This window comes from Arctopsyche grandis, chromosome 9 (genome assembly GCF_051622035.1).
Source record: "Arctopsyche grandis isolate Sample6627 chromosome 9, ASM5162203v2, whole genome shotgun sequence".
NCBI classification, from domain to species: Eukaryota; Metazoa; Arthropoda; class Insecta; order Trichoptera; family Hydropsychidae; genus Arctopsyche; species Arctopsyche grandis.
In genome coordinates, this window is record NC_135363.1 from 28,841,202 (window position 1) to 28,867,620 (window position 26,419).

The 26,419-nt window shown below is 33.2% G+C and overlaps 1 protein-coding gene across 1 annotated transcript; it reads right to left on the minus strand.

The window, feature by feature from the left end:
* Window positions 1–267: 267 nt before the first annotated feature.
* LOC143917340 (neurotrimin-like) lies at window positions 268–19,313 on the minus strand. Its single transcript, XM_077438821.1, has 8 exons — window positions 19,302–19,313; window positions 18,463–18,514; window positions 15,555–15,733; window positions 14,907–14,987; window positions 9,391–9,474; window positions 9,177–9,311; window positions 4,787–5,000; window positions 268–377 (listed from the first exon to the last, which is right to left on the minus strand). Exons 1-8 carry the CDS (start codon window positions 19,311–19,313, stop codon window positions 268–270), a joined length of 867 nt encoding a protein of 288 aa, XP_077294947.1.
* Between the last annotated feature and the right edge of the window lie 7,106 nt (window positions 19,314–26,419).

A 26,419-nucleotide genomic window follows, 5' to 3' on the forward strand; every position in this document is an offset into this window, starting at 1 on the left:
CAATAAAATCACTTTTTGCTTCAAATATAATTTTGAAGTATACACAACGAGTTACATAAAACTTTCCATTTGACAATAAAACATTACATTCTTGAAGAATAAACGACTCGATCGTTAACATGGGTGTTTCAATAATTTTGATTTGACGAAACGTATGAAACTATGATAATTGCGCAGCCACGTTTCTTGAAAATATAACGCCAATTTGTTCCATTTTCTTTTTATTATTTTACATAATTAAATATTCGTTTAAAAATTGTTCACGTTTCATCGTATCAAAATGATGAGCACGAAAGTGAAAATTTTAATTGAATCGCACGTTGATGAGACGCTAATTGCTGAGTTCTTCCTTCTGAGTATGGCGGCCATTTTATCACCTGCGGAAAATACAAAATGGTTAAACGAGACAATGGCAAAAAAGTAAAACGCAAAACCTTAATTAAATCGTCGAAAGAGGTAGGAGGGAAAACAGAAAAGCAAAAAATAATCGAGCCGTTGAGTTGGGGGAGAGGTTGGGTGGAAAATTTAACCGTTGGCAAAATTGGAATCAGCTCCCTTTGCTTTTCTATATTTAAAAATATAAAAATAAAAACCACCCCAGGTCCCCGAATGCAGCTCGATGATCTCCCGTTTGTCGGCAGATTAACCTATTTCATGCGCCAATCTTCGTTCTGAATCAAATTTTCCCGCAGTCTTCCGGAAAATATATAGAAAGCGGTTCTCAGCGAGTTGAGAACGCGCTTTCAGATACGGATTTATTAAAAATATCTCAAAATTAAATACAAAACTTGAATATCTAGTCAGCTCAAAAATATATGGTCATCAAAACTGAATTGTTCCATTATATGTATCTAATTTCACTACACTTTTCATAAATAAATACAAAAATTTCACTGGTAAATATCAAATGACCGTTTCATTGTTGAAAATCGTCCGAATATCGAGTCAAATTTTGTCTGAAAGTTTGATTTATTACATTTAAAAAGTAACAAAATATCATTCATATGATCACCAAGGCTTTTTTTTAAGGCAATAATAATTTTTATGACCTTAATTAAATGAAATGCATGTAATTAAGTTCTAAATTCAATAAAAGGGCGAAACATTTGATACAGTTATCAAAAATCGATAGAAGTTCAATGGTCGAAAAACACGTAGTAAATTGGCTTTCAATATCATCTTGATCATATCAACTTTTTTATTTTGAAAATTTTAAAAATTGAAGGGTATATTGATTATCTTCAAACACTCCAACGCCTGAAATTCAGCACAATTGACATTCATTTTCTTAGCAAAAATTGAAAATTTTGAACGTCAGAAGCTTGGCTGTAAACATATATACACATGTACATAGTTATGGTGGTCATATGAAAGATATTAGTATAGTCTTAAGTCGAACTCTCATTCATTAAATATATGAGTTGTTATATTTGAAAGTTGCTTCCACTTTTCTTATTTCGACAAATATTTTGGAATGAAAACCTATCACGTATGTATTTAAATTTTGTCGATGCTCCACTCATGTATTGTCTTTGAGATCCAAATTTTTCTTTATATCGTTCTCTTTTAGAAACCAAGAGTATTGGGTTACAATCAAAACTAGCATAAATAACATATCAATAGCCTGTAGTATGCTCCAGGCTAATTTTCTTATCTTTAAATTCCATCCTGAATTGGTCGCAGATTTGACATCTTATTTGGATTATTTTCAGTACATACTTTTGAATTTACTTTCAGTACTTTTGAGTACCCTCATTCTGTTTTAACGAGATTCTGGACGTATCAAATTAAAAGAAGTGATTACAGTTTATGAATCAAACATAAATAGTGTTTTCGGAACTGAAAATTGGACTTTCGCCACTTTCAAATGTATCGGCTGATATGTTTTATTCTAGAAAAGCTTCCAACATATTGATTGGATTACCCGTCAGTTCGGCATTGGTCCTTTTAGGGCCATTTCAAGGATATTCCGGATCATGTTCGTCACGGCAATGATTTGATGGGAATGGAGCTCGAATTATATTTAGAACTGGTGTGCAAACATTAGCGTGTGCGGCTTATGGCAAATATGTATCGTATTATATCGGATACAAGTGGTAGTAACGAGCTCACGTGCCGGATAAACGGTTCTGTTTCAAGTAGGATCATGGTTACTAAATACTCCATTGTTTCAAGATGTGTCGTGAATTTGCGTCGCTCGAACTATCCGGAATCCAATCCGAACATATCTGAGTGTAGATTATTGTGTAGTTTATTGTGATTTTGAAGAATCTAAATTGTATGCGCCCTTAACCGATACTGGTGGATATATGTAATTTTGTTTTCAGTTTTTATTTTTCTCTATGAGTATTTCTATAAGCTCTTTAATTCGTAGACCTGCTTTTTATTCATCATCAAATAATACAAAATCTAATTTAATCTTAAGTGTTCTACTTATTACCTATTAGGAAAGATAAATCACCTAATTGATTTATCTGTACCAAAGTCTTGTTTTGATCTACATATACATATCTATCCACATTAAATATATAATGATATATGCCACATTGAAAGAGACGACCCCTAGTAAATAGGATAAAGGCTAGGCTAAAAAAATTTGATTGAGTGGAAAATGGAAATCTGAAATGGTATGTGTACATATGTTAAAAGCCGGAGTTTATTTTCAGTTGTAATATATTCCAACTGGTGTTTTGGGTCATTCATATTCGAATAAAATTCAAATAGTAAATTATATTTCTACAAGCGCAAATACACTTTCAAAAATGTGCGCCAGTTGTAATATAACAGTTGAGTTTTGACATCGCTGATGTTTTTTACGGATGCTTTAGAAATCAATACTGCGTTAATATTTGCTAGGTATTACGAATAAAGGTAATGAGTACCGTATTACGATAGCTCTAAGAGTGTCTTCAAAACAATAAGAAGAAATATGTAAAAATGTGACTTTACAACTCATTTTACTATTCGCGTGAACTTTTCACGAAAACCTAACATCTCCATCAAACTGTATTTTCAGTTGTAGTATATTTTGACCAGTTGGAATAAATTCGTCAATGCGCCTTCATGGAAAATTAACTACAATCATTGCAACTTTATTTTATTACATAAATCGAGGATTTTGTATTTCGAGCTGTATTTCGAGAAGCTACATATATAAAACGAAATGAATAATTAATCAATTAATGAAACAATCCATAGAGCCATCTATGGATTTAGACTTGTTTAACCATTTTTACAAATTGTACACAAATCAAATTCAGATATTTGTGACACAGCGGGTAGGATAAGATTTTGCCAATTTGATGAAGGAACAGTGTCAACAATGAAATCAGATAAATTGAAAAACTCTGATTGATAGGAAACGATTGACTTGGAGTCACAAATATCCAATTATGACCGTCAGTATTAAATATTAGTTCGATAAAATAAACTTCAACTATAACGGCAGTTGGTACCAGGTTAGATGGAATGTATTCCAACTTATCAAAATATACTACAATTGGAAGATATACTTCAACTGTAACATACATATAAGCATAGTCAGCAGTATAGCTTGGTCGTTAAGATTCTGTCTAACACCGAGAGGCGCCGGGTTCAATCCCATGAGCTGACCTCGATTGGAAAATAATTTTTCTAATTCTGTAGTGCTGCTGGTCAGACCTGGATATTTTTCTACTCCAGGTCGATCGTTTCCTATTAGAGTTCGCCAATTTTCTCTTGAAATGGTTCCCGATTAAAAATTGGCTAAAAACCTACTATGTAACCACTATTCGAGTATGATCAACGTAAAATGAAATTTATGTACAATTCATAGATGTCTCGTTAACTTGCGAGTTTTCAATGTCTCGTAAAACAGCGACTTATAAAATGCTTTATTGTTTGTAATTGGCCAGGAAAGCGCATTGAGGTTTACCTGCAAGGTCCTGGTATAAAGTGTAATAAAATAAAAATAAAATAAGAATCATCAATACGTCGTTGACCGGGGTCTACCTCACAGCACCGAAAGTTAAAAGGTCGAAAAAGAAAATATCGGAAGGCAAATATCGAAAATCGAAAGATCTTAAGTCGAAAAATCAAAAAAAGGGTACATGGTAAACGGTACATACTCACTTAATTTGCGCGAGCAGGATACAACAGCAATAAGAGAAACAGGCTTTTCCTCCCGTATTCTGCACACGCACATTAATACGGGAGGAAAAGCCTGTTCCTCTTGTTCCTGTTGCATCCTGCTCGCGCAAATTACTAGAGTATGTACCGTTTACCATGCATGCTTTTTTTTTGATTTTTCGACTTAAGATCTTTCGATTTTCGATCTTTGCCTTCCGATATTTGCATTTTCGGTAATTTCACATTCCGGCTCGTCACGGAGACCGATATATAATATATATCAGTGGCATGCAGTTGATTATCTCTCTTTTTGTCATACAGCCTTGTTTAATGTGCGCGCGCAGGATACGGGAGGAAAAGCCTGTTCCTCTTGTTCCTGTTGTATCCTGCTCGCGCAAATTAAGTGAGTATGTACCGTTTACCATGCACCCTTTTTTTGATCTTTCGACTTAAGATCTTTCGATTTTCGATCTTTGCCTTCCGATATTTGCGTTTTCGGTAATTTCAAATTCCCGTTCGTCACGGAGACCGATATATAATATATATCAGTGGCGTGCGGTAAAACTCTCTCTCCCCCCGTTTGTATATATACTAACCGTTTTTCATATGTATGCATGGTAAACGAACATTTTCGACTTTTTCACGGTCACCCTGACTGAACATACACATATACACATACCTTCAGTGACGAAGACGAAGATGCTGGCAGGCTCAGTGTTGCTAGCACTGCAGGTATAGTTGCCAGAATCGGTGTCTCTGGCACCCCTGATGGTGAGTCTCGACTGGGTCTTGGTCCCCGGTTCGGTCTCCACCGTTATGCCACCCCTGGCCGTGTCGTAGTTGATCATGCGCTCGTTGTGGTACCAAAACACGTACTGCGGCGGCGTAGGACTCTAAACATCGACATACATATTATTTATACGGTGAAATTTTACGGCATCGAAGGATGTTCATTAAGTTGAAACATGAAGCCCCAACGTTAAAAGGGGGGGGGGGGAGTGTGGGGGGTGGGTGGGATGGGGGTTCCAATTTGTATGCAGGGCCAGACTGCAGCTATAGAGGGTCTCCCCGTATTTCGATAATGGCAGGCCGCTCACGTCCCGGTCCCGACCGGAGACGGATGGGTCGGATTATCCCGCAGGATCGTATTTACGACCGCCTGTAGGATAATGACATTCACTCGGCGCGCCCGTCTTGTGATTTTTATGTCTTCATAATTTCAAAAAGCCCCCCTCCCCCTCCACCCTCCTTCTCGCCCCGCCGAACAAAGGCCGGAAGGGTTTTGCGGTTTGAGAGTTTTATTCGCGAGCTAGGTCGGTTCCGGATTTTCTGGATTCGGCTGTAAGTTAGGTTCTGTGTGTTTTTTTTTATATCTATTTTTACGGCTGGAATTGTTTGCCGCATTGGAGATATTGCCAGTGCGGATTTGCGATTGAACGCAGGGTGTTTGGAATTGATTGATTGGAATTTTATTCATTATTTCGCTTAATGTGAATTGTATTATTTTTTTCTAAAATTAATTGAAAAAGGTTAAGCTTAAATATTTTTTATATATAGTATGTATGTACATACTATATATTGTCATGTTCCAAAACGCATTTTATATATATTTTTAAATTACTTGATTAACAAACCAAGATTTCTATATTATCATTTACATTTATGTTATTGGTAGCGATGCGGTGCAAACGATCGAAAAGTCCAAGAAAGACTGAACCACAGATTAACGACACGTGTACGTATTATGCGTGCGCACTGCTCGCACTTACACTAAGCGAAATCTACCCGAAGTCCCAACATACATACCTACCCTGTATACGTTCTGTGCTTTAAATCATACTTTGGAACCTAGAAATGTATTTTTTTACGATGTACCCTTTTTCTAAATCATACAAAATCTATTAAAATAAATTTCTTGTAGTTCATTTTAGGAATACAAGAAATATAGGGTGTATAGCTTTGAAAACCACATAGTTAATACGAAAAACGTAAAATTTTGGGCACTTGCATACCCCACTTCGGTGAAAAAGGGTTAAACAATTAAATATAAATATTAAATTAAATATATTTAAAAGGTATTTGAAAAAAATTTACTGCGTGGGGATCGAACACATGACCGACGACACATTCTTTTAATTTATTTTTTTTATTTAATATATGTCATCGGGTACAACACTAGTTATATATCTAATAGCGTTACTACTACATTCCTACAAAATAACAATCGAAATTAGGCTATTGAATTTACTCGATGCGGTGCAAACGATCGAAAAGCACCAGACAGACTGAACCATAGATTAACGACACGTGTACCTTATGCGTGCGCACTGCTCGCACTTACACTAAGCGAAATCTACCCGAAGTCCCAGCATACCTACCCTGTATACGTTCTGTGCTTTTGATACTTTAGTTCCGAATTTTTCCTTATTAAATTATTAAAAACTCACCTGAAAGATCCAACTCAATTTTAATAATTTCCATTTTAATAATTGCATCTGTGCAAATCGAAAGGTTACTCGTCATCTGATGTGCAATTTTTCATTCGTGAAGTCGAGAATTGCGTTTAAAGCAGCCATCCAGTTAATCTGTGGTTCAATCTGTCTGGTTCAATATTCGAAAACTGCAGATTTAACTATGGAACGATGATGAATTTAAAATGAGATACGTAGAACTTTGTTTCACTAATAAACTTTGTTTTTAGTGAAACAAAGTTCTTCCGTCTTCTACCGTCTCTTGCGGGGTCGATATTAATGACTACCACTCTCGGAGTCTCGATGGTGACGCGACCACTCTCGGAGTCTCGATGGTGACGACTTCCACTCTCGGAGTCTCGATGATGATAATTACCACTCTCGGAGCCTCGATGGTGATGACTGACTAATGTGATCGAATCGTGATCTATATGAATGATTTCTTTATCTCTTGGGTTGGGCAAAGTCTGGCACTTCCATCTTATCTGACTATCTCTTTACAGGAATTTTAATGGACTGGTTACTCACATATATACGTACTGTTTATACTGTATATATGTATGTACGTACTGGCCACAGTGTCATATTAGGGTAACCTGTGAAGATACTGGTATATGTTTAATAAATATACTACTCATGTGTTTTGGATTTTATTAACTTAAAATAAGAAGAATAATTTTGAAAGATACTTAGTATTTTTGAAGTAAATTTGTTATAGGGAATACATATCTACATTAAAAAAAAGGGTTTTGCGTGATGGTCACTTACGGGTTATATACGAGGATTTTTATAACTTAATATAAAATAAATAAAAAGCGTATGGTCTACCTGTGGAGTTATGGGGTAAATAATAATATAATACGAGAAAAATTTATACTGATGTTTAGACTTGAGAAATGTTCTAAAAAAATCGTATTTATTTGGAAAATCTATTTGAATACGATTCATTTACGTTGTGAATTATCTTAATTAAAAGTCATAATTTCAAAGAATTATGAATTTTTAATTTCTATTAAATAAATTGATAGAGATTATTTTCAATGAAATTTAAAAGATTCTATAAAAATATATTGTTTTAGTATTAAATCAGTTAATTAATTTCTCAATTTTACCTGAAGATATTTCATATACATATATACATATGTACATAGTTTAATTGAAAATAAAAGCAGACGTGAGGCTTTAAAACATATAAAATATAAATATATGAGCCGTTATATTCGAAAGTGACAGAAGTCCAATTTTCAGTTGAAAAACACTATTTCTGTTTGACTTAATTCACAAATAGCTATTAATTATTTTTAATTTGATATGTCCAGAATCTTGGAAAAGCAGAATTATCGCATTACAGGCATTTTTAAATATTGTAAAACGTAAAACATTATATTTAATGTTTTACGAAATATAAATCGAAATGAAAACAAGTGGACTTGTGCCACTTGTTTTACTAAATATAACGGCCCATATCTTGTTAAACTATTATATGAGATATGCATAAATATTTAATGTGAGCGTATAAAATAAGCATTAGCGGAGAAAAAATTCAAATGAAAGTTTTCGATATATTTTGTAAGCATAATCGTAAATGTATTACGAAATTGAATCGGAATGAGATTGTAAAAATAAAAATAATGTATACGAACTTTCCGAAACCTTTCAAAAACTTTTTTTTGATAATAAAAATAAAAACATAGATAAAGTAAAAACGGACACGTATATATGTATATATGTATATACATATATACATATATATTTTACGACAACTAAAGAAACTTTCTTTTGTATATAAAACAAGATAAGAACGCAATAAAATAAAGAAAATACGTACATATACATATATACCAAAGAAGGAAAAATTCTACTTTGAAGATTATACACCTACTAGTGTTATGCCCAATGAAATATCATCGCATGGGTTATGGCATATTAAATTATTAACTAAAATAAAATTAAAAGAAATGCGTTGCTTAAAATATAATTAATGTATTATTTATGTTTATTTTTATAATATGAAAAATAATATAAAATAATTTTTATAATATAAAATAATATCTTATAAGAGAATTACTATATATGTTTATTTGTTCATGACCGTCAATTCGATAAAAAAAAACAAACGAGTATTCAGATAAATTTATATAAAATAAAACTATTCAAATAAATTTAATAAAATGTTTACTATTACATAGATTAGTCATGTTTAAGCGGTTTATATTACAAATACCGAGCGAAGCCGGGTAAAACCACTAGTAATTTATAATTTCCAAACAAACTTTTTGTATGTATGTATGTTTGTTTGGTTCGTAGAATTCGTGCCGTTCAATTTAATAAAAAATCAAATGAATATTCAAATAAATTTAAATAACATAAAACTATTCAAATAATATTAATGTTTAATGTTTACTATTATACTGGCCATATTTAAGCGGTTTATATTACAAATACCGAGAGATATCGGGTAAAAACATTAGTAAATAATATAAAACACCAATAGAAAATTTTTTTTAATTTAATAAATACAGCAGACACACAAAGAATTGCGCTATTATATATGTATATGATGTCCATATTACGTATATTGTTTTTATGTTTATTTACCTTTTCAATGATGCAGACGAGACTTATGACACTTCCCGTGTCAACGTGATGCTCTCCAGATCCCAGAATCAGAGCTTCAGGAATGACTATGTTCAGATTGACATAGTGAGATATCAGTCCGGTTCCGGTCGAAATCTGTCAAATATTGCGCTTTGAATAAGATGGAACGAGTGAATGCGAGTCAAGAAACAAAATGAAGGGTTTTTCGTCTAACCTGACATTCGTATGTGCCGTTGTCCCTTTTCTGGACGTATTTTATTTGAAGGGTCCAATCGTCCGAGCTTTCTCCGTGGAGGATCTGAAACAATAAAAATGAAATGGATATGTGTGTGCAAGCTCGTTTCACTCCTCTTGTCGGCGACAGGGGATTTTCAGTGTGAGATATTATTTTTAAAAAGGAACGTATTCAGGTGGGATCCCATTTCGGTGAAGTATTATTAATCTGGCTAAGCAACATATCCCTGGGAATACGTGAAATTTAAATAAATACTTATGAAGATTTACATTCACATGTATGCAATATGAGTATGTTGAATCTATGGTCGATTCGGGTATCGCTTTTGATCCTCAACTCACCTTTCACAACCATATCAAGAAAGTCGCTGACGTTTCCTTTCGTCGACTTGGATTTGTCTTGAGATATGCAAGATTATTCTCCAATCCTTTGTCTTCTCGCTTGCTTTTCAATTCGCTTGTGAGAAGTAAGCTAGAGTATAATGCGATTGTGTGGAATCCGCATGAAGCAAATTACTCTCTGATGATTGAGAAAGTGCAAAAAGCATTTCTTCGTTTCCTATATAGGAAAGAATATGGGTATTACCCATATCTCTACCCTACTCCTTTCCTTTTGGGCATGCTTGGGTATAATTCCCTTGAATTCTCGTTCTCCAGCTCTTACGTGGTAATATGTCATGCCCGTTGTTGCTGGAGCAGTTAGGACTTAATGTCCCTAATCACTATGTGCGTGGTAGACATCATCATTTGATGGCTGTACCTCCTGCCCGCACAGTCCTTTTTCGAATGGCTCCTATTCCAAGAGCTATTCGACTTCTTAATGAAATCGTTGCTGCCGAGACTGAATGTGATATTTTCCACCTTAGTGAGCGTAAATTGTCGGAAATTACTCTAACCCATTTATCTGGTAGTCTGCGCTCATCATTGTTTTCATGATTGATTGTGATTTATGAGTGAAATTTTGATTAACTCTCTTCCATTTGGGCCTTACAGGGATGTTTTGTATTTGTAGTTGTTTCTTACATATTTATTGGAACTGGCTCTAGGTGCAAGGCATTCCTTATGCTATATTTTTTATTTGATATTTTTACTTTATCTCTTATTATTAAATGCTATTTTTTATGTTTATGTATGGATGTATTTATGTTTATGTTCAAATGTATTTTTTTTATGTATAATTGATTAGTATATTATTTTCGTTATGTATTAATTTATGTTTAATTGTTATTTTGTTTGTTTTGTGTTGTATTTTTTGACCATTGTGGCGCTTTAAGAATTCCTGTTATGCCACAATGGTCTGTTTAGAATAAATGAGTACGACTTGATATCACATAACGGAAATGATCTATGAAATGAGGCAATTTGTGCCAGTAAATTCTTTATTGATTCTTCTCGAGTGTATGCATACATATGTATATAATAGACAAATTGAACTTTTGAGAATAATGGGAGAACGGTATTATTTTCCAGGGAACCTTTAACCTTTGCATAAGTGGGATCAATTGGAAAACTCTATTGATTTTTTAACCATTCAAATTCATTCGTAATTGTCGATAAGTTTGAATATTGGCTTTACTAATACACAAGCGAGTTTGTATCAGTAAAGCCATGTCCGATGTCCGGTATTTCTCGATTTGTATAAATCAGACTAGTAACACATTCAATTGAATTTGGCTTCCCGGTCCGTTATTTTATTTATATATAAAACAATTTAATGTTTTTATTATTTTAATATTTTATATATGTATGTATGTATATAAAAAAGTACGCGTTGGTTCAACTGATAAAATTACATAAAGTAAAGAAAAATTTCTATTGCTAGCTCATTTGACCGATATGCTAATATTAGTACAGTTTTAAATTCAGAACTATCAAATTTTGTACTCTTAAACTTAGCCTGTAGACAAGAAAATTTTTCTTTATAAAAGTTCTGTTTTTTTCCCAACTTTCAACAACATTCAGTTAGTATTGTATAAAAATTATATTGAGATTGTACCTATAGGGGTTTTTTGTATCAAACAAAATATTTCATTCAACAGTAAAGTGTCAATATATTTTCTCGATACATCTCAATATACAATATATTGCGAGCGTTCAACTTTGACAATTGAAAATATTTTTTACATAAATAAGGTATTATGTATTAGATGTATTATGAGCATTTATAAGAATTGTCAATAGGTTTTTGAGCACTTTTTCCTATTATGCTGTACATTAACATTAGAATAATTTAATACTATGATTACTAACCAAATTAAATTAAATTGTAAAATAGAAAATGATCAGTAGATCAGTAGCTATTAAAATATATATAAGATGTATTGTGAACATAATTTCGTAATAATAAAAAGCATTTAAAAATCAACAAAAAAAAAACATAAATAAGGTCCATTACAAACATTGGAATTTTAGTATGTCTGGCTGAGAATTCTCAGAATTGGGTCGAAAACATTAAACATACCTTAAAACCTTCACTATGCAAGTTTCAATCGGCAAAGTGAATATGAAAATATCTCAACGGATTATGGAGATGGTCGATAGGGGTGTTCTAGTTTTCTCGGAGTAAAATATCCGAGTTAAAAGAGCGTGCACACAAGAGAAATTATTCAGATTGCAGAAACGGGTACAAGACGGGCGCTTTTCCTTATATGTACATGTACATGTTTATAGAACTGCACTTATGAGAGAAGGGGTTAAAGGAGGAGGCTGTGCTATGGAACTAGAGACCGGGAGCTGGTATTGTGCGAGCAAGCTATTTCCAGATGTGCTACACTCCCAAAGTGAATTCTCTAGTATGCAAAGTGGACGAACAATAGTGTGCAGTGGCAACTGGCTAGATTGCACACTTGATACACAACACAAGTCTAGGCCCGTGTATCGGAAAAACCGCGGAAAATTCTCCACCCTCCGTCGCGCCAGCTTTTCCGAGATACGCTAAACACAAAGACTCTTCTTTGTGCGTTTTAATAATAATAATAAAAATGAGGCTTTATCTCGATATAGACTGGGGAGTTTTATTAAATAAAAGTTTACCGGCGGTCAGTGCCTGTCACGACTCGATAAAGCTCGCAAATTCTATTATTTCCCGTAGGCCATATTTTACAGTTAGTTCGGAAAAAAGCTCAAAAAAGTTGGTCGTCGAGCGGCGGTCGCATTCGAGCTTTTTGTAGGGTAGGACTTTTCCTGGAAAAGCTTTCTGTTTAGGTTTTTCCTCGAGTGCTTTTTATTTTAATTTTTTTTCTCGTTGAGAATTATTTAAAAACTATTGCTTCAACTGTTTGTATATACAAAACGAAGAATAAAAAAAAAACAAATTTAAATAAACCGAGGAAACTTTTTTTATAAATACTTTATCTATGTGCGTAGTAACAATAGATGAAGTTTTGTGACCATGCGAAAATTCGATCTTAAGATTTTGACTATCATAATCATTGATCACATTTTCTCGTATATTTCACGTATATGTTTCTATGTATATTGGACACCTTTAGTCTTGTTAAACTAGTGTCGGTGATTAAAATATATTTATTTTTTGACCTTATAAATATGTGTTCAAGTTTAATTCTTATATCAATGTGATGAAAATCAAAAATCTTGTGACCACATGATTTTTTACACACCACTGAATGTATCAAGCTGAAGATTAATATTTGTATTTTTTATGTACATACTAACTAAGAGTTGATAAGGTTTTGGTTGGAATCCGGAATCGGAAGTAGAACTTTTGTCTTGTGTAAGTTTCCCTACATTTTGTATCGGAATTTATATCGAAAATGTTCTCATATCCGGTATGTGTGAGTGTATGTATGTTTAATTAACGATTTTTTTTCTATTTTAATATTAAAAGTACATATATATACTATTTTTAATAATAAATAAATGTCTGAAAGACGGAAAATCACTTGGTAATTTAATTATTTGTAATTTATTTTATAATTCTATATAGAATCAGTGACTTCTATTATAAAATTCTACTGATAATAGGTCAAGCAGATACAGCCTTTAGGTGTATATAAGTATATAAATATACGTATGTATTATATATGTACATGTGTAAGTAAGTAAGAACATAATACTGTGTCGTAAATCGCTTTTTTGTTCGAGTTGCATAATAAAATTAATGGGGCTCGGTTATCCTTTAAACATAAAAATACACACATGGAGAGAATCACACAGACAGAAGAAGTATATACGAAAACACGGACAGACATATTTTAAAAATAAATTAGTAAACTACCAAAAGTCTATCCTAATAATCTTTCAAAATCAAGTGGTCGAACGATTACATTAATTTGTATAATAATTTTTTATATTGAATTCATAACATTTAGGTATATTCTTTTTCTTATATTTGCATGTTTTATCGTTTGAACGTTATACTACAGGATTATACCTATACTAAGGTTGTAAATCGATATTTAACTCTCTAATTGTGTTTGTTCATAGTCAACATTTATCACGGAAATTCACTATGTACGAAAATTGCAGTAAGAATCGATACATAATTTTTAAGATGAAATCATCAAAGGTATAAGAATTGCTCGTTTAATATAGTTAGAATGGGATAAAATATGTATGCAGGATTGAATTATAGAACCGATATTATTCGTTTGAAGTTTAAAATGGCGTATCAACCATTTAACATTTGAATTGAAGCATTTTTTATATCTTTTCATACGGAAATGTAATTGAATAGCTGTCAGGAAAGTGCTCGCTTCTTTCTAACCACTCCTGAATTTTCCAATTTTCCACGAGAAACCCTTTATTATAAATTGAATTATTCGTTCAAAATCACATCGACTCAAGACGAAGAATCTTCTTAGGATTTTCCTATATATTGCGTTATCGGCCGTATATCACAGAGCGTATGTATTGTAACAGAAAAAGGATACTTATCGAAAATAAATCATTATATTGTAAAAAGCGTTAGCCCAAAATAACATGTTGTTATTCAAACAATTTTATTGAATTTTTTTACCCGATTTTTTTTACCAGATATGTTTAGAATCTTGATTATTTATAGGTGGATTTAAAGAAATCATAAAAACGTTGTTTTTGTCCAAAAAGGGGATTTACAAGTTTTCCAATTCGAGTAACGACACGATATACGAATAAATGTCAAGAATTTTGAAGTGCGAATCTGAAACAGTGAGATGCTTTCCATTTATATAAATTCCCCATCTTCGGTCGGATTGGATCAATTTTCCGGCAAGGGCGCAAAAATGTAGACAGCTCTCCGAATCGGTTTGGTCCATTTTTCACTTGGCAGCATCCATCGGCCAATTCGGGGGTGTTTCGTTTTTGCACCGGGTCAAAAAAAAAAGTTCGGGGGGTGAAATGGTGAAATTCGGGGCACTTTGATACACGAAAAAACTTTTTTCATTATCCGTGTTTCTGCTTGTACGCCTTCATTTTCCCTCGTATTTAGTTTGGCACACATACTCGACCTCTTCTGTGCGAATACTATAAATAAACAAAACAACAGAAGAGTAGTACCTGGAATCGTTCGTCGTTCGTATATGTGAACATGCCCGAAGACAATATGTGCCAATCCCTTCTTCTAATCCAGGAAATTTGCTGCAATAAAGCGAAAAATATATATATCAAACTCAAGTTGGCAAACATATGTACTTATTAAGGAATTAGCCACATTGCTTTACGATACTTGCGTACATGTATGAATTATTATATCAGTTTGATTACCATTACATTTAAAAACATGTATTTGACTTAATTTGAAATGCACATAGTAAATTGGTTTGATTGTTTGAGACAATGAACAAATAAAAAAACACTCCCAATGAATTAATTGATCGTTTTAATGAAAGTCAAGAGAATACCAAATATGAAAGCTGCAGTTGAGAATGTCAATTTTAGTTACTGGAGAAAATTTCTATGCTTTGGAAACTGTGATTAAGAGTGATTGCTCACAATTTGGGTAATTTATTAGTATGAACAAAGAAATTCCATAGAATGAAATAAATGTAAGCAAGATGAAAATAAGTCGTTGCGTCAAGTAAATCGTTTTAAAGCAGGATTAAAAAAAACATTTGGCAAAATATTTTAATTTAAATGGAACAATTCTACGATGCGAAATGTTTTTCTATTGGTTATGTTATTTTGTTGGAAAAGTTGGATATTTACCCCTCTATCTCCGATGTTTTTCCCGGGGCAATTCAAGAAGGCTGTAGAGCCAAGTTGAGAGGTCACATTGGTCATGGTGTTGTTGTCCAAGGTTTGATCCAATCTCTGGTAATCTGTAAATCCGTTGTACCAGAGTTGTTTCCATTCACCATTGCCACTCCTGCCCACGTCTCTCCGTTCTGCGAAACAATTTAAATATGCAAATTTTTCCCGATTTTTCGGCGACCTTGTCAGTTTCGTGGCAATTTATCATTTTTCGGAATCCGTTGTGAAGGAAAACTCGACTTACGTGTGAATACAACAGTCTGAAGTATTTTATTCCCGGCGTAAATATTATGATTGAGTTAAAATATACACGCAGACAGTTTGAGGAAAATTCTCGATTAAGTCAAGCATACAATTTATTACTGGAAGATGATCGGTTGACATATTTCGAGAATATTTTTCAAACTCAAATTCAAACAACAAATACATAATCGCAAATGTATGTATATAATTTGGAAGTTTAACGTATATTATATAAAATTTTATTAAAATTCCGTTCTTCAAATCGAGATTGCTTTGATTAAGTACACATTTAATTAAAAATAGATCAGTTTTTTTCCGTCGCTTTCTATAGTTGTCCTAATTAATGGAAAAATATTTCAACCAGAAATATCACTCGTAGATTTAATGTTCCTTTGTTCATTGTAATGAACAGAAAAATATATAAAAAAGCATCGTTAGCAACCTGCAATTTATACCTAGAGGAAATATTACACGTTAAAAATGTATAATACATATAAGTATAGATATATACATATGTATATACAGAAGGGTTTTAAATAATAAAAAAAAACAATAATATAAATTTAAATTGTTTTTAGATACATATTATACTTTATACTTCTGTTTTCAAATATTATATAATGGTAAAATGTGTAAAAAAAAGTACGTTTTTGAGTTTAAAATTCGCTCGACAGTGAATTATATGTATTTCAAATCTATCACAATCTATAGAAGATACTAGGATTGATTCCAATATTCACTTTTGCTTAAATGAGATCAAGTCGAATATGACACAAAAATTTGTGTCATATTCGAATTTAGTGGGTCAAACTTAGTAAAGATTGATTAGTCCTTTGTTGCTCAGTGCAATCGGAATAGTTTACAATGCTTAGTAAGTTTATAGTTTATAGTTTACTAGTAATTGTTAATAAACTAAATCTTCAAAAAATATACGAGTTGAACAAGTCGAAATATCGATGTACATATTTTATTATGACATGTCGTTCTTCGTTATTCCTTTCGCATTTACCATTTTTTTAAATTCTTCTAAAATAACTTTTTGGGCCCCTCGGCTATGTGGCCTTTTCAATTACAATATACATATTTGTATAATAAAAATAATATCAATACTAATACCAAAAATTATGTATGTACATATTTATATATTCATAGAAAACATAATTATGTTATGTAATTATTACAGAAGTTTTTGTTCGGGTTTGGTGCATCCGCTCTAAAATCGCCAGATTAACAGATCGGCAGCTTTAAACGTAATTCTCGTTTTCTCGAATGATAGATTGCACATCAGATGACGAGTAACCTTTCGATGTGCACAGATGCAATTATTAAAATTGAGTTGGATCTTTCTGGCGAGTTTAATTAGCGGAACTTATCGAATCTTGCCTTATTAAATTCGCCAGAAAAAATCCAACCCAACAATAATAACTACCATTTTGATAATTGCATCTGTGCACATCGAAAGGTTACCCGTCATCTGATGTGCAATCTATCATTCGAAAAGACGAGAATTGCATTTAAAGCAGCCGTCCGTTAATCTGTCATTAAATTTGTCTGGCGATTTTAGAGCGGATGCACTGCATACTTTTTGTTCATATATGTACATATGTATATATGTATGTACATACATATATTTTTATAGGATACAAAAGGTATATAACCAGCAGCGTGGTCTAGTGGTGAATGTTGAATTATTTCGTACTCGATGTTACGAGTTCGATTCCCCGCTAAGTCTCGTTGCTGGCCAGACCTTGATTTGTCTAGGTCGATCGTTTCTTATCAGAATTTGCCAATTTTTCTGATTTTGATTGAAACGATTCCTGTAAAATTGGCGTTTCTTTCCCAATTTTCTGTTGCGAACCTTTAGTTATTGATATATCTTAGGTTTCGCCATAATGCTCACCATAGATGTCTCTGTGGTTGTTTATCAAATACAAAATTCGTATTGTTACATGAAAGTTATTCATCGTTATTTATCGTATTAATACGATGTTTGTAATATACATATGTATACTTACCATAGATGTCAGATATTTAGATTCACATGTATCTATGTAATAATTATGTGGACCAGGAAGGTGCATTTGGGGTTTACCTGTTAAGCCTTCCTGGTATATTTGTATATATGTATGTGAAAATATGTATGTAAAAAAAATAAAAAATAAAAATATATATATAAATTTTTAGAAACAATAAAATATATATACATATATACTACATACATATAATATATGTATTTGTATTTTCAAGTTAAGAAATAATTAATTTCTTTTCGTTTTTGATTTATCAACTGACTTTATTTTATTTCAAAATGATGTTTTTGCTAAATTTACATCTCCTTCAGGCGGTACAAAAGGGTTGTCACCTTCGAGGGCCACTTGAAAAATTTTCTTGTCCTCCTTTTCAGAATTCTATTGCCACTTGTGAAAGCTCGTGAAAAGCATCGCGGGGCTTTCAATATCGTCGACCTTAAAGTTTTCGCAAGATAAGACCGACACGCAAAATTCAACGACGAAACCGACCGAATTAACCACCGAATCAAATAGGAAAATTATTCACCTATTCTTTTGGGAAAGTCCAGGGCTATCAGCGTGGGTGGAAGACATAGAAGTAATAGCAGTACGGAGGCCATCGCTTTTCTCGAACTCGCCGACATTTCCAGTCGGCTTGCGACCCTGAAAACAAAAAGAATAGCATCTGAGTAAACAACGGAAGTGTAGGCATAATAAATATATATATATATATATATATATACACACAGTAGATAAAATACTGCCAAGCCGTATTTGGGAAGGAGGTCGCGAAAACATAATTATCGCATTATATGAGCGGAAAAAAATGTTATAATTATTATCATAATTCACCGCAAGGCGAGGAGAAACGGAGTGGAGGCTCAAGACGTTCTGTGGAATGAGACTGGGTTGGTACTTGGAAATAAATTGAAATACTTTCATTAAATGGGGGCAAACTGATTTATAGCGCCAATTTTCCCACCGTAACTCATCGCTCGATGAATTTTCATGAGCGGCTAACGATCCAAGTTTTTGTTTCGAACGTGTAAAATTTTCCGTTGAAAACTTGGCATCGGATCGCTACCAGTTCAAGTATTTGTATACCGATTTTTTCACAACTATTGAAGCTTTAATTACTGACTGATATAACATGGGAAAGAATTTAAATTAATATTTAAATTCAACAACATCTTTTGTATGGAAAATTACGTAATTCAATGTGAAATGGGATGTTTGTTCAAAAATTTTCCATAAAAAGTTTGCAAATATCTCTCGATTTTTCCGGTTCGGAGAAAACCGAATTAAAGATTATTATTATTTTGTATATTCGAGGTAATTAACGGATCGTTAATGAGTTCGGCAAATTGATTGCATGTCGATTAAGTGAATTAACGAGTCGCTTTATTTACATGCGTAATGGAGAGTCGGTAATAAAACGTGATTTGTTTACCAACTGGGTCATTATGACCGAAATCGTATACACAGTTTTGTTCTCTGCATTTAAGAGTTCATGAAAATCGCTTGTGGAAAATTTAAAATTTAAATCTAGAAGGATTTGAGTTCGGGAAAATATATGTATGTAGTAGTTCGTTTTAAAGTACGTGTGTATGATAATTATAGACTAATTGCATTGAATATATTTGTATGTAAATTCAATTATCATATGTTTGATCGCGTAACTTATTCAATTGAGCGATATTTAATGTGAGATTATTTTATTTTAAAATTCGAATGAAATGATCGATGGATCTGGCAAATATACTTTTGCAATTTTTATGAAAGCACTCCAAAAAATAGAATCCTAATGTCGCATGCTTTGCAAAAAAACTGCTTTTCCATTGCTTTTATTGATTTTTAAGGTTTCGGCCGAAAAGTTGGCAAACATACCTACCCGAGGAGCTTTCAGAGCTTTCTTCGCTAAAGCGAATTCATTTATTTCGGATTTATGTAAACTTGTTCGCGAATTCCGGCCGCTTTCGACGCGCACACTCTTTTGTCGAAACCTTATTTTTTTATTCTTTCGATTCTACTTTTTTTCCTTCACTCTTTTTTTGCGTTACATTTTAGCGAATTATTTAAAAATATACAATATTCTTTGTTGGCGTTTTACATCCTAAAAAACTGTGGAAGAACATTAGCAAACAAGTGATTTGAATGCGAGAGGTTTTTTGTATGGCTTTCGTACGATTTTGTCAAATCGATAAAGCTCGAATGAATCTCAGTCCAAAACATTTCAATGAAACATAATTTCGATTCACGGTCTCATTATGGGAGGGGTAGAAAATTTTCAATTAACGCTAGATAAATGGAACACCTTAGAATTAATTAAACGAAATAAATTTCATTAAAAGTCCACAGAAACCTGCCTTATATCAAGTGGAACGCAAAAAGGAGCACAAAAAAAAAAATAAAAACGAAAACAATTGCAGTAAGATGAGCGAGGGTTGTCCTACCATTATCTCTGATTTTAAATCTAATAAAGGAACAAAGCACTTTTTCTTTGAAAAACGGCCAGACATTTTTTTTTACCAAAACAGCGTATCGAATATTTATGTAAAAAAATATTTTTAAGATATTATATATACCTAGATATGCGTATATAATTTTATTCCAAATGAGATATGTTTCTCCACATTTTGTCAAGTGTGTTTTAAAATGTAACAAATTGATTTTTAACAGTTTATACTGAATATGAATCGATTGAATGTGGAAAATATTAAGATATTTTTGCTCTGAAAATGTATGTTAAATCATAGATTGAATTAAAAAAAAAAATATATATATATATATATATATATATATATATATATATATATATATATATATATATATATATATATATATATATATATATATATATATATATATATATATATATATATATATATAAATATATATATATATATATATATATATATATATATATATATATATATATATATATATATATATATATATATATATACATACATATATATTTAAATTCTGATCATACTTATTATCAACTGTGTACATAACTACGTATTTTCTTAAAACGGAACGGAAATATTATATACTAGTGTTGCACCCGTTGATTTCAACGGGTGGTTTCGAAAAGGAATTGACACACGAATTTAAATATAGTTATATGTTTTATATAAATATAATGTAAGGTAATTTATAGGCGCGCGCACTTATTAATAGGCAAAACTTGAGTGCGCGCATTACACGCTCGCCGATTTAACCCATTTAACCGTTTGAAATGATGAATGAATGTGTGTGTATGTATGTGCTATCGTGGATGTGCGTATGGGTGTACGCTTCCACGCAGCGCATCTAACGCTAACGACACTCGTCGCTCAGCCTGACGTCGCTCGGCGCCCAATATCAGGAGCACATGTCACACGCTCTTCACCCCACCACTTCTCCGCTATCCCTATGCATAACGTATATGTATTCTAAATCTTGTATTTTTGAAATCTCCATTCTTTTCCACGTCCACCACATACATACATATATATGTACATACCCACATACATTTTTATTTATTTTTATGTTATTTTAATTAATCATGCACATTCGCCTAACAGATTGCTCCAAATCGGCGAGTGTGCTAAACAGATTAAGACTCGAGGAGTTATATATTAGATATATTAAATACATTATTATTACATACATACACATGTAAATCGAAAAAAACACCTGACATCTATTGTCAGACATTACAAACATCGTAAACAATACGATCAATAACATTCTTCATGTAACAATACGATTTTTACATTCATCCACAGAGATACCAATGGAGAGAAATCTGGCGAAACCTGAGATATAACAATAACTCAAGGTTTGCAATAAAAAATTAGATAGAAAAGCCAATTTTACAGGAACCGTTTCAATGAAAATCAGAAAAATTGGCAAATTCTGATCGACCTCGACAAACCAAGTTCTGGCCAACAACGAGACTCTAATGGGAATCGAACCCGTGATACCTTGCACGAAAGAATACAACACTCCCCACTAAACCACGCTGCTGGTTATATACATACATCCATACATATATCGCGTCTGTTTTTATATATATTATTATGGTATTATTGTGTAGGGGTGGGTGGAGGATCCAAGTAAAAGACCTTAGTCGTTTCACAGCGTTTATTGATGATTGAGGAGATACACGCACTGGCAGTGCTCAGTCCAGAATGACATGATATCGCCTACGTACCGCCTTATAAAGGGTAGATCTCTCAGGACGTCTAATCTGTTTACCTATTGTATAGTCACGTATTCGGATATGTATTCCCACAACATTAGGTCTCCCGGTACTGATTCTGAGAAAGGACTAATAACGGTCAATGTTTAGCCTAAATGCACTTCGAGTCCAGATATAATCCGGGAAGTAAGTGCAAGCACTTAGTTAATCCGTTAACAGATATCCGTTGATCCTAAGTGCAAGCACTTAATCCGTTAACAGATAACCCTTGGACGGTCACATAGTCTCTGGGATTCTATTCGCTTAATCTGCGGCGTACGTAACAGTATTTATAATCTTGATAATTTAAAAAAATAGTGATTAGTTGAATCGGACAATAACAGTCAGCCTATAGTTTTGCTTCAAAGTTATGCTAAAAGCTTCTAATAATTTTTGATGGTGATCACAAAGAAAATATAAGTGCATAGATAAGTAGATGAAATAAATCTATATAAAACATCCTAACACATCAGGTAACTCTTATACTGATACTGGGTAATGTTATTTCCATTTTTGAACAGTAAAATGTAACTAACTATATGTAACAGTTGGGCTGAAAAGTTCGTAGGCTAGCATAGAAAAAATCTTTTTTTTGTTAGAATTTGATTTTATTATTCAATATAGTTGCCTTCGAGGGCGATACAACGAATATAGCGGTCATACAATTTTTCGATACCATTTTTATAGTACGATTTGTCTTTAGCCTCAAAATAGGCTTCAGTTTCGGCGATTACCTCTTCATCGGCGCAAAATTTCTGTCCAGCGAGCATCTTCTTGAGGTCTGAAAACAAGAAAAAGCCACTGGGGACCAGATCTGGAGAATACGGTGGATGCAGAAGCAATTCGAAGCCCAATTCATGCAATTTTGCCATCGTTTTCATTGATTTGTGACACGGTGCATTATCTTGATGAAACAGCACTTTCTTCTTCTTCAAATGGGGCCGTTTTTCCGCGATTTCGTCCTTCAAACGCTCCAATAACGCTACGTAATAGTCGCTGTTTATGGTTTTTCCCTTTTTAAGATAGTCGATGAATATTATACCATGCGCATCCCAAAATACTGATGCCATAACCTTGCCAGCCGACTTTTGCGTCTTTCTACGCTTTGGAGTCACTTCATCACGTGCAGTCCACTCGGCTGACTGTCGATTGGACTCCGGTGTGAAATTATGGAGCCATGTTTCATCCATTGTCACATATCGATGCAAAAATTTGGGTTTATTACAATTGAACAGCTCCAAACACTGCTCAGAATCATCAATTCGTTGTTGTTTTTGGTCGATTGTGAGCTCGCGCGGCACCCACTTTGAACAGAGCTTTCGCATACCGAAATATTCATTCACGATATGTCCAACACGTTCCTTTGATATCTTTAGGGTCTCAGCTATCTCAATCAATTTCACTTTACGGTTATCCAAAATTGTTTTGTGGACTTTGTTGATGTTTTCGTCGGTAACAGCCTCTTTGGGGCGTCCACTGCGTGCATCGTCCTCGGTTCTCATTTCGCCTCGTTTAAACTTAGCAAACCACTTCTCAACGGTTGATTTTCCTGGTGCAAGGTCCGAATAATGTTTATCAAGCCAAACCTTGGCTTCAATAGTATTTTTTTTCGCAGAAAAACAAAGCTTTATTAACACACGAAATTCCTTTTTATCCATTTTTTCAAACTAATAAAAGTTGCTTCACTCAAAATGCTATAACTCACAAACTAATAGTACGACAGCTGTAAAAATTTATACACGTGTCTTTTTAAGGTTAGGGCTAACTAAAAATCATATGGATTTAATATTAGTAGCGCTATCTATATGTCAGCCTACGAACTTTTCAGCCCACCTAATATAGTACAATGATTTCTTTTTATCGCAGTTTTCTATAATCAACGATATAAATTAAGATATTGAATAGCTTCAAATCAATATATGTATATTAAACACATCCATGTCATTACAATGCGTTCGTGTAATACTAAACTTTGAAATATTAAAGCTATTGAAAATCGGGAAAATTCAAAAACAGAACATACATATATCGCAACGACAGAGAGCTTTCATTAAAAAGAAAAACTCTCATATTTTGTCCTCTTTGATCGGCGAAGCGTTAGGTTCAATTGGTTGCGGTGGCTCCAAAGATCGTTTTCCCTCACATCTTTTCCTCGGCGATGGGAATGGGCAGGGGTTTTCTCGACCCCGGGCATTCTCCATTTGGAGGTTCAAACGACCCCAGAAACAAAACGTTCGCGAAACCCTGCGGCCGCTCGTAACGAGTTCCGGTCATCCGCAGCCATTGTCTCCTCGCCCTTTCGGATCTGGACCTTTTGTATACTTTCGAGAGGGCGTCGATCAACAAACGAATATTTGCCAATGGGATGAAACGATCTTTGAATAAATATTTTCATTATGACGGCCGACCATCACATTAAATTCTATAGCGACGGCGCGCTAGAATTCAATGTTAATGTCGTATAAATTTTAATGTTATCATCAACCTTATTATGCCAGGTTTCCATTCTATAATACAAACGCATTTATATGAAGAATAAATTTATTATTATTAAATATATAAAGACGGCTATAAACATTCACGATGCATTACAATTATACCATATAAAATTGAATGTCTGTTTTTCTGTCTGTCTGTCTGTATCGTATAGGCTCCTAAACCACTGAACGGATGGAACTTTCAGGATTTGTTGTATGCATGTCCGGGAAGCTTACTATAAAAAAATTACGAATATTATCTCTTAATAATAATATTCGTAATTACGATTTTACCGACGTGAAAGTTTGAAGCGCCATTGTTAGAGACACGTATTTTGGGCATTTTTCTATTAATGCTAAAATTTGGAATAGATGCTAAATTCGTAAAATATGCGAATATGTGCAAAAATAACAAACAAAAGTAAAATTTGCATAAAATTTATAAAATAAATCAGCAATTTAGAAGGGTCTTCCTATCCGTTTGCCTATTTATTATGTGAAGAAATTGAGGGGATAAAACAGAGCTTGCAGTTTACCATAGACGGTGTTTTTCCTGTCGAAATCAAGCAACTGCTTTTGTCTACTACTGAACTGAACAAAAGAAGACAGACAGGAGCTGTGTATACAAAAGGCTAATCAAAAATGCGTCTTAAAACTAGACTCACACTCAAGACTAAATGAGACAAATCTATTCCTCCAAACATTTAGTAAACTATTCAATCCATCTGTGGCAGGTACAAAATCTAATATTAATGTTAAAGATACAGTTTTGTTTTTTTAGAAAAATTGTTTAATGTTTTAACAGAGGCTCAATGTTTGGAAGGATATCAGCAGTTTTTAAAAAATTAATAGAGGATATAAAAAGTGAATCCTCGCCGGATATATTGCTATTATTGATGAAAACAAATATTAAATATGAAGAGTTTGGCTGTGCAGCTCTAAAATATATTTGGTGTCCCGTCAATAGTGTGGATGTGGATTCTATACCGGTCTCCGTGACGAGACAAAATGTTAAATGACAGAAAACGCAAATATCGGAAGGCAAAGATCGAAAATCGAAAGATCTTAAGTCGAAAGATCAAAAAAAATGGTGCATGGTAAACGGTACATACTCACTTAATTTGCGCGAGCAGGATACAACAGGAACAAGAGAAACAGGCTTTTCCTCTCGTATTCTAAAGGCGCACATTATTTGTGAACTATAGATTTCTGAACTATAGATTTCTGAACTATAGTAGATTTCTGAACAATAGATTTCTGAACTATAGATTTAAAAAAAAGGTAAAAATTTAAGTTAAAAATTTTGAAAAAAAAGGTAATAATCAACGATTAATGAGGCTATAGTTATCTTGAGAATACACAGGTAATACCAATAAGCATAAAAACATTGGGATAATATTTTTGGCACGGCTGTAAAATAAATAAAATATGTCAAAACGACAAAATCCGGCAAATCAAACGTCAAAAGGGTTGCCAGTAACAAAAATAAAATTTGACGTTTCAGTGAAATCATAACCAGTTACATTTCCACTGGGTATAGTTCAGTGAAATCATATCCAATTACATTTTCACTGGCCCCTATCAGCAAAATTATAATTTTTGACAGTTGGATGATAGCGCGTTGCCCCGCTTCTGTCCATTCCCACTCTCCTCATGGTCCACACATCGTAATATCCATCCAAACAAATCGAAATATCTTAGCAGCCAACACTTTTTTTTATTTAAGGGTTAGGTTAGGTTAGGTTAAGTTAGGTTGGCCCTATTCATTTAAGATTGGGTCGTTAGGGTCGGTTTTTTTCTTTTTTGTTGCTGGCAACCCATTTGACGTTTGATTTTCCGGGCGAACACTGAATTGTGTGAGCT

What these genes read in the sequence shown, in the direction of transcription:
- LOC143917340 (XM_077438821.1), bottom strand. An exon ending in CGAGAAAAGCGATGGCCTCC is followed by an intron (nt 15,734 to 18,462) that starts GTACTGCTATTA and finishes ATTGTTTCGCAG; the next exon opens with AACGGAGAGACGTGGGCAGG. An exon ending in AAAACATCGGAGATAGAGGG is followed by an intron (nt 14,988 to 15,554) that starts GTAAATATCCAA and finishes GCTTTATTGCAG; the next exon opens with CAAATTTCCTGGATTAGAAG.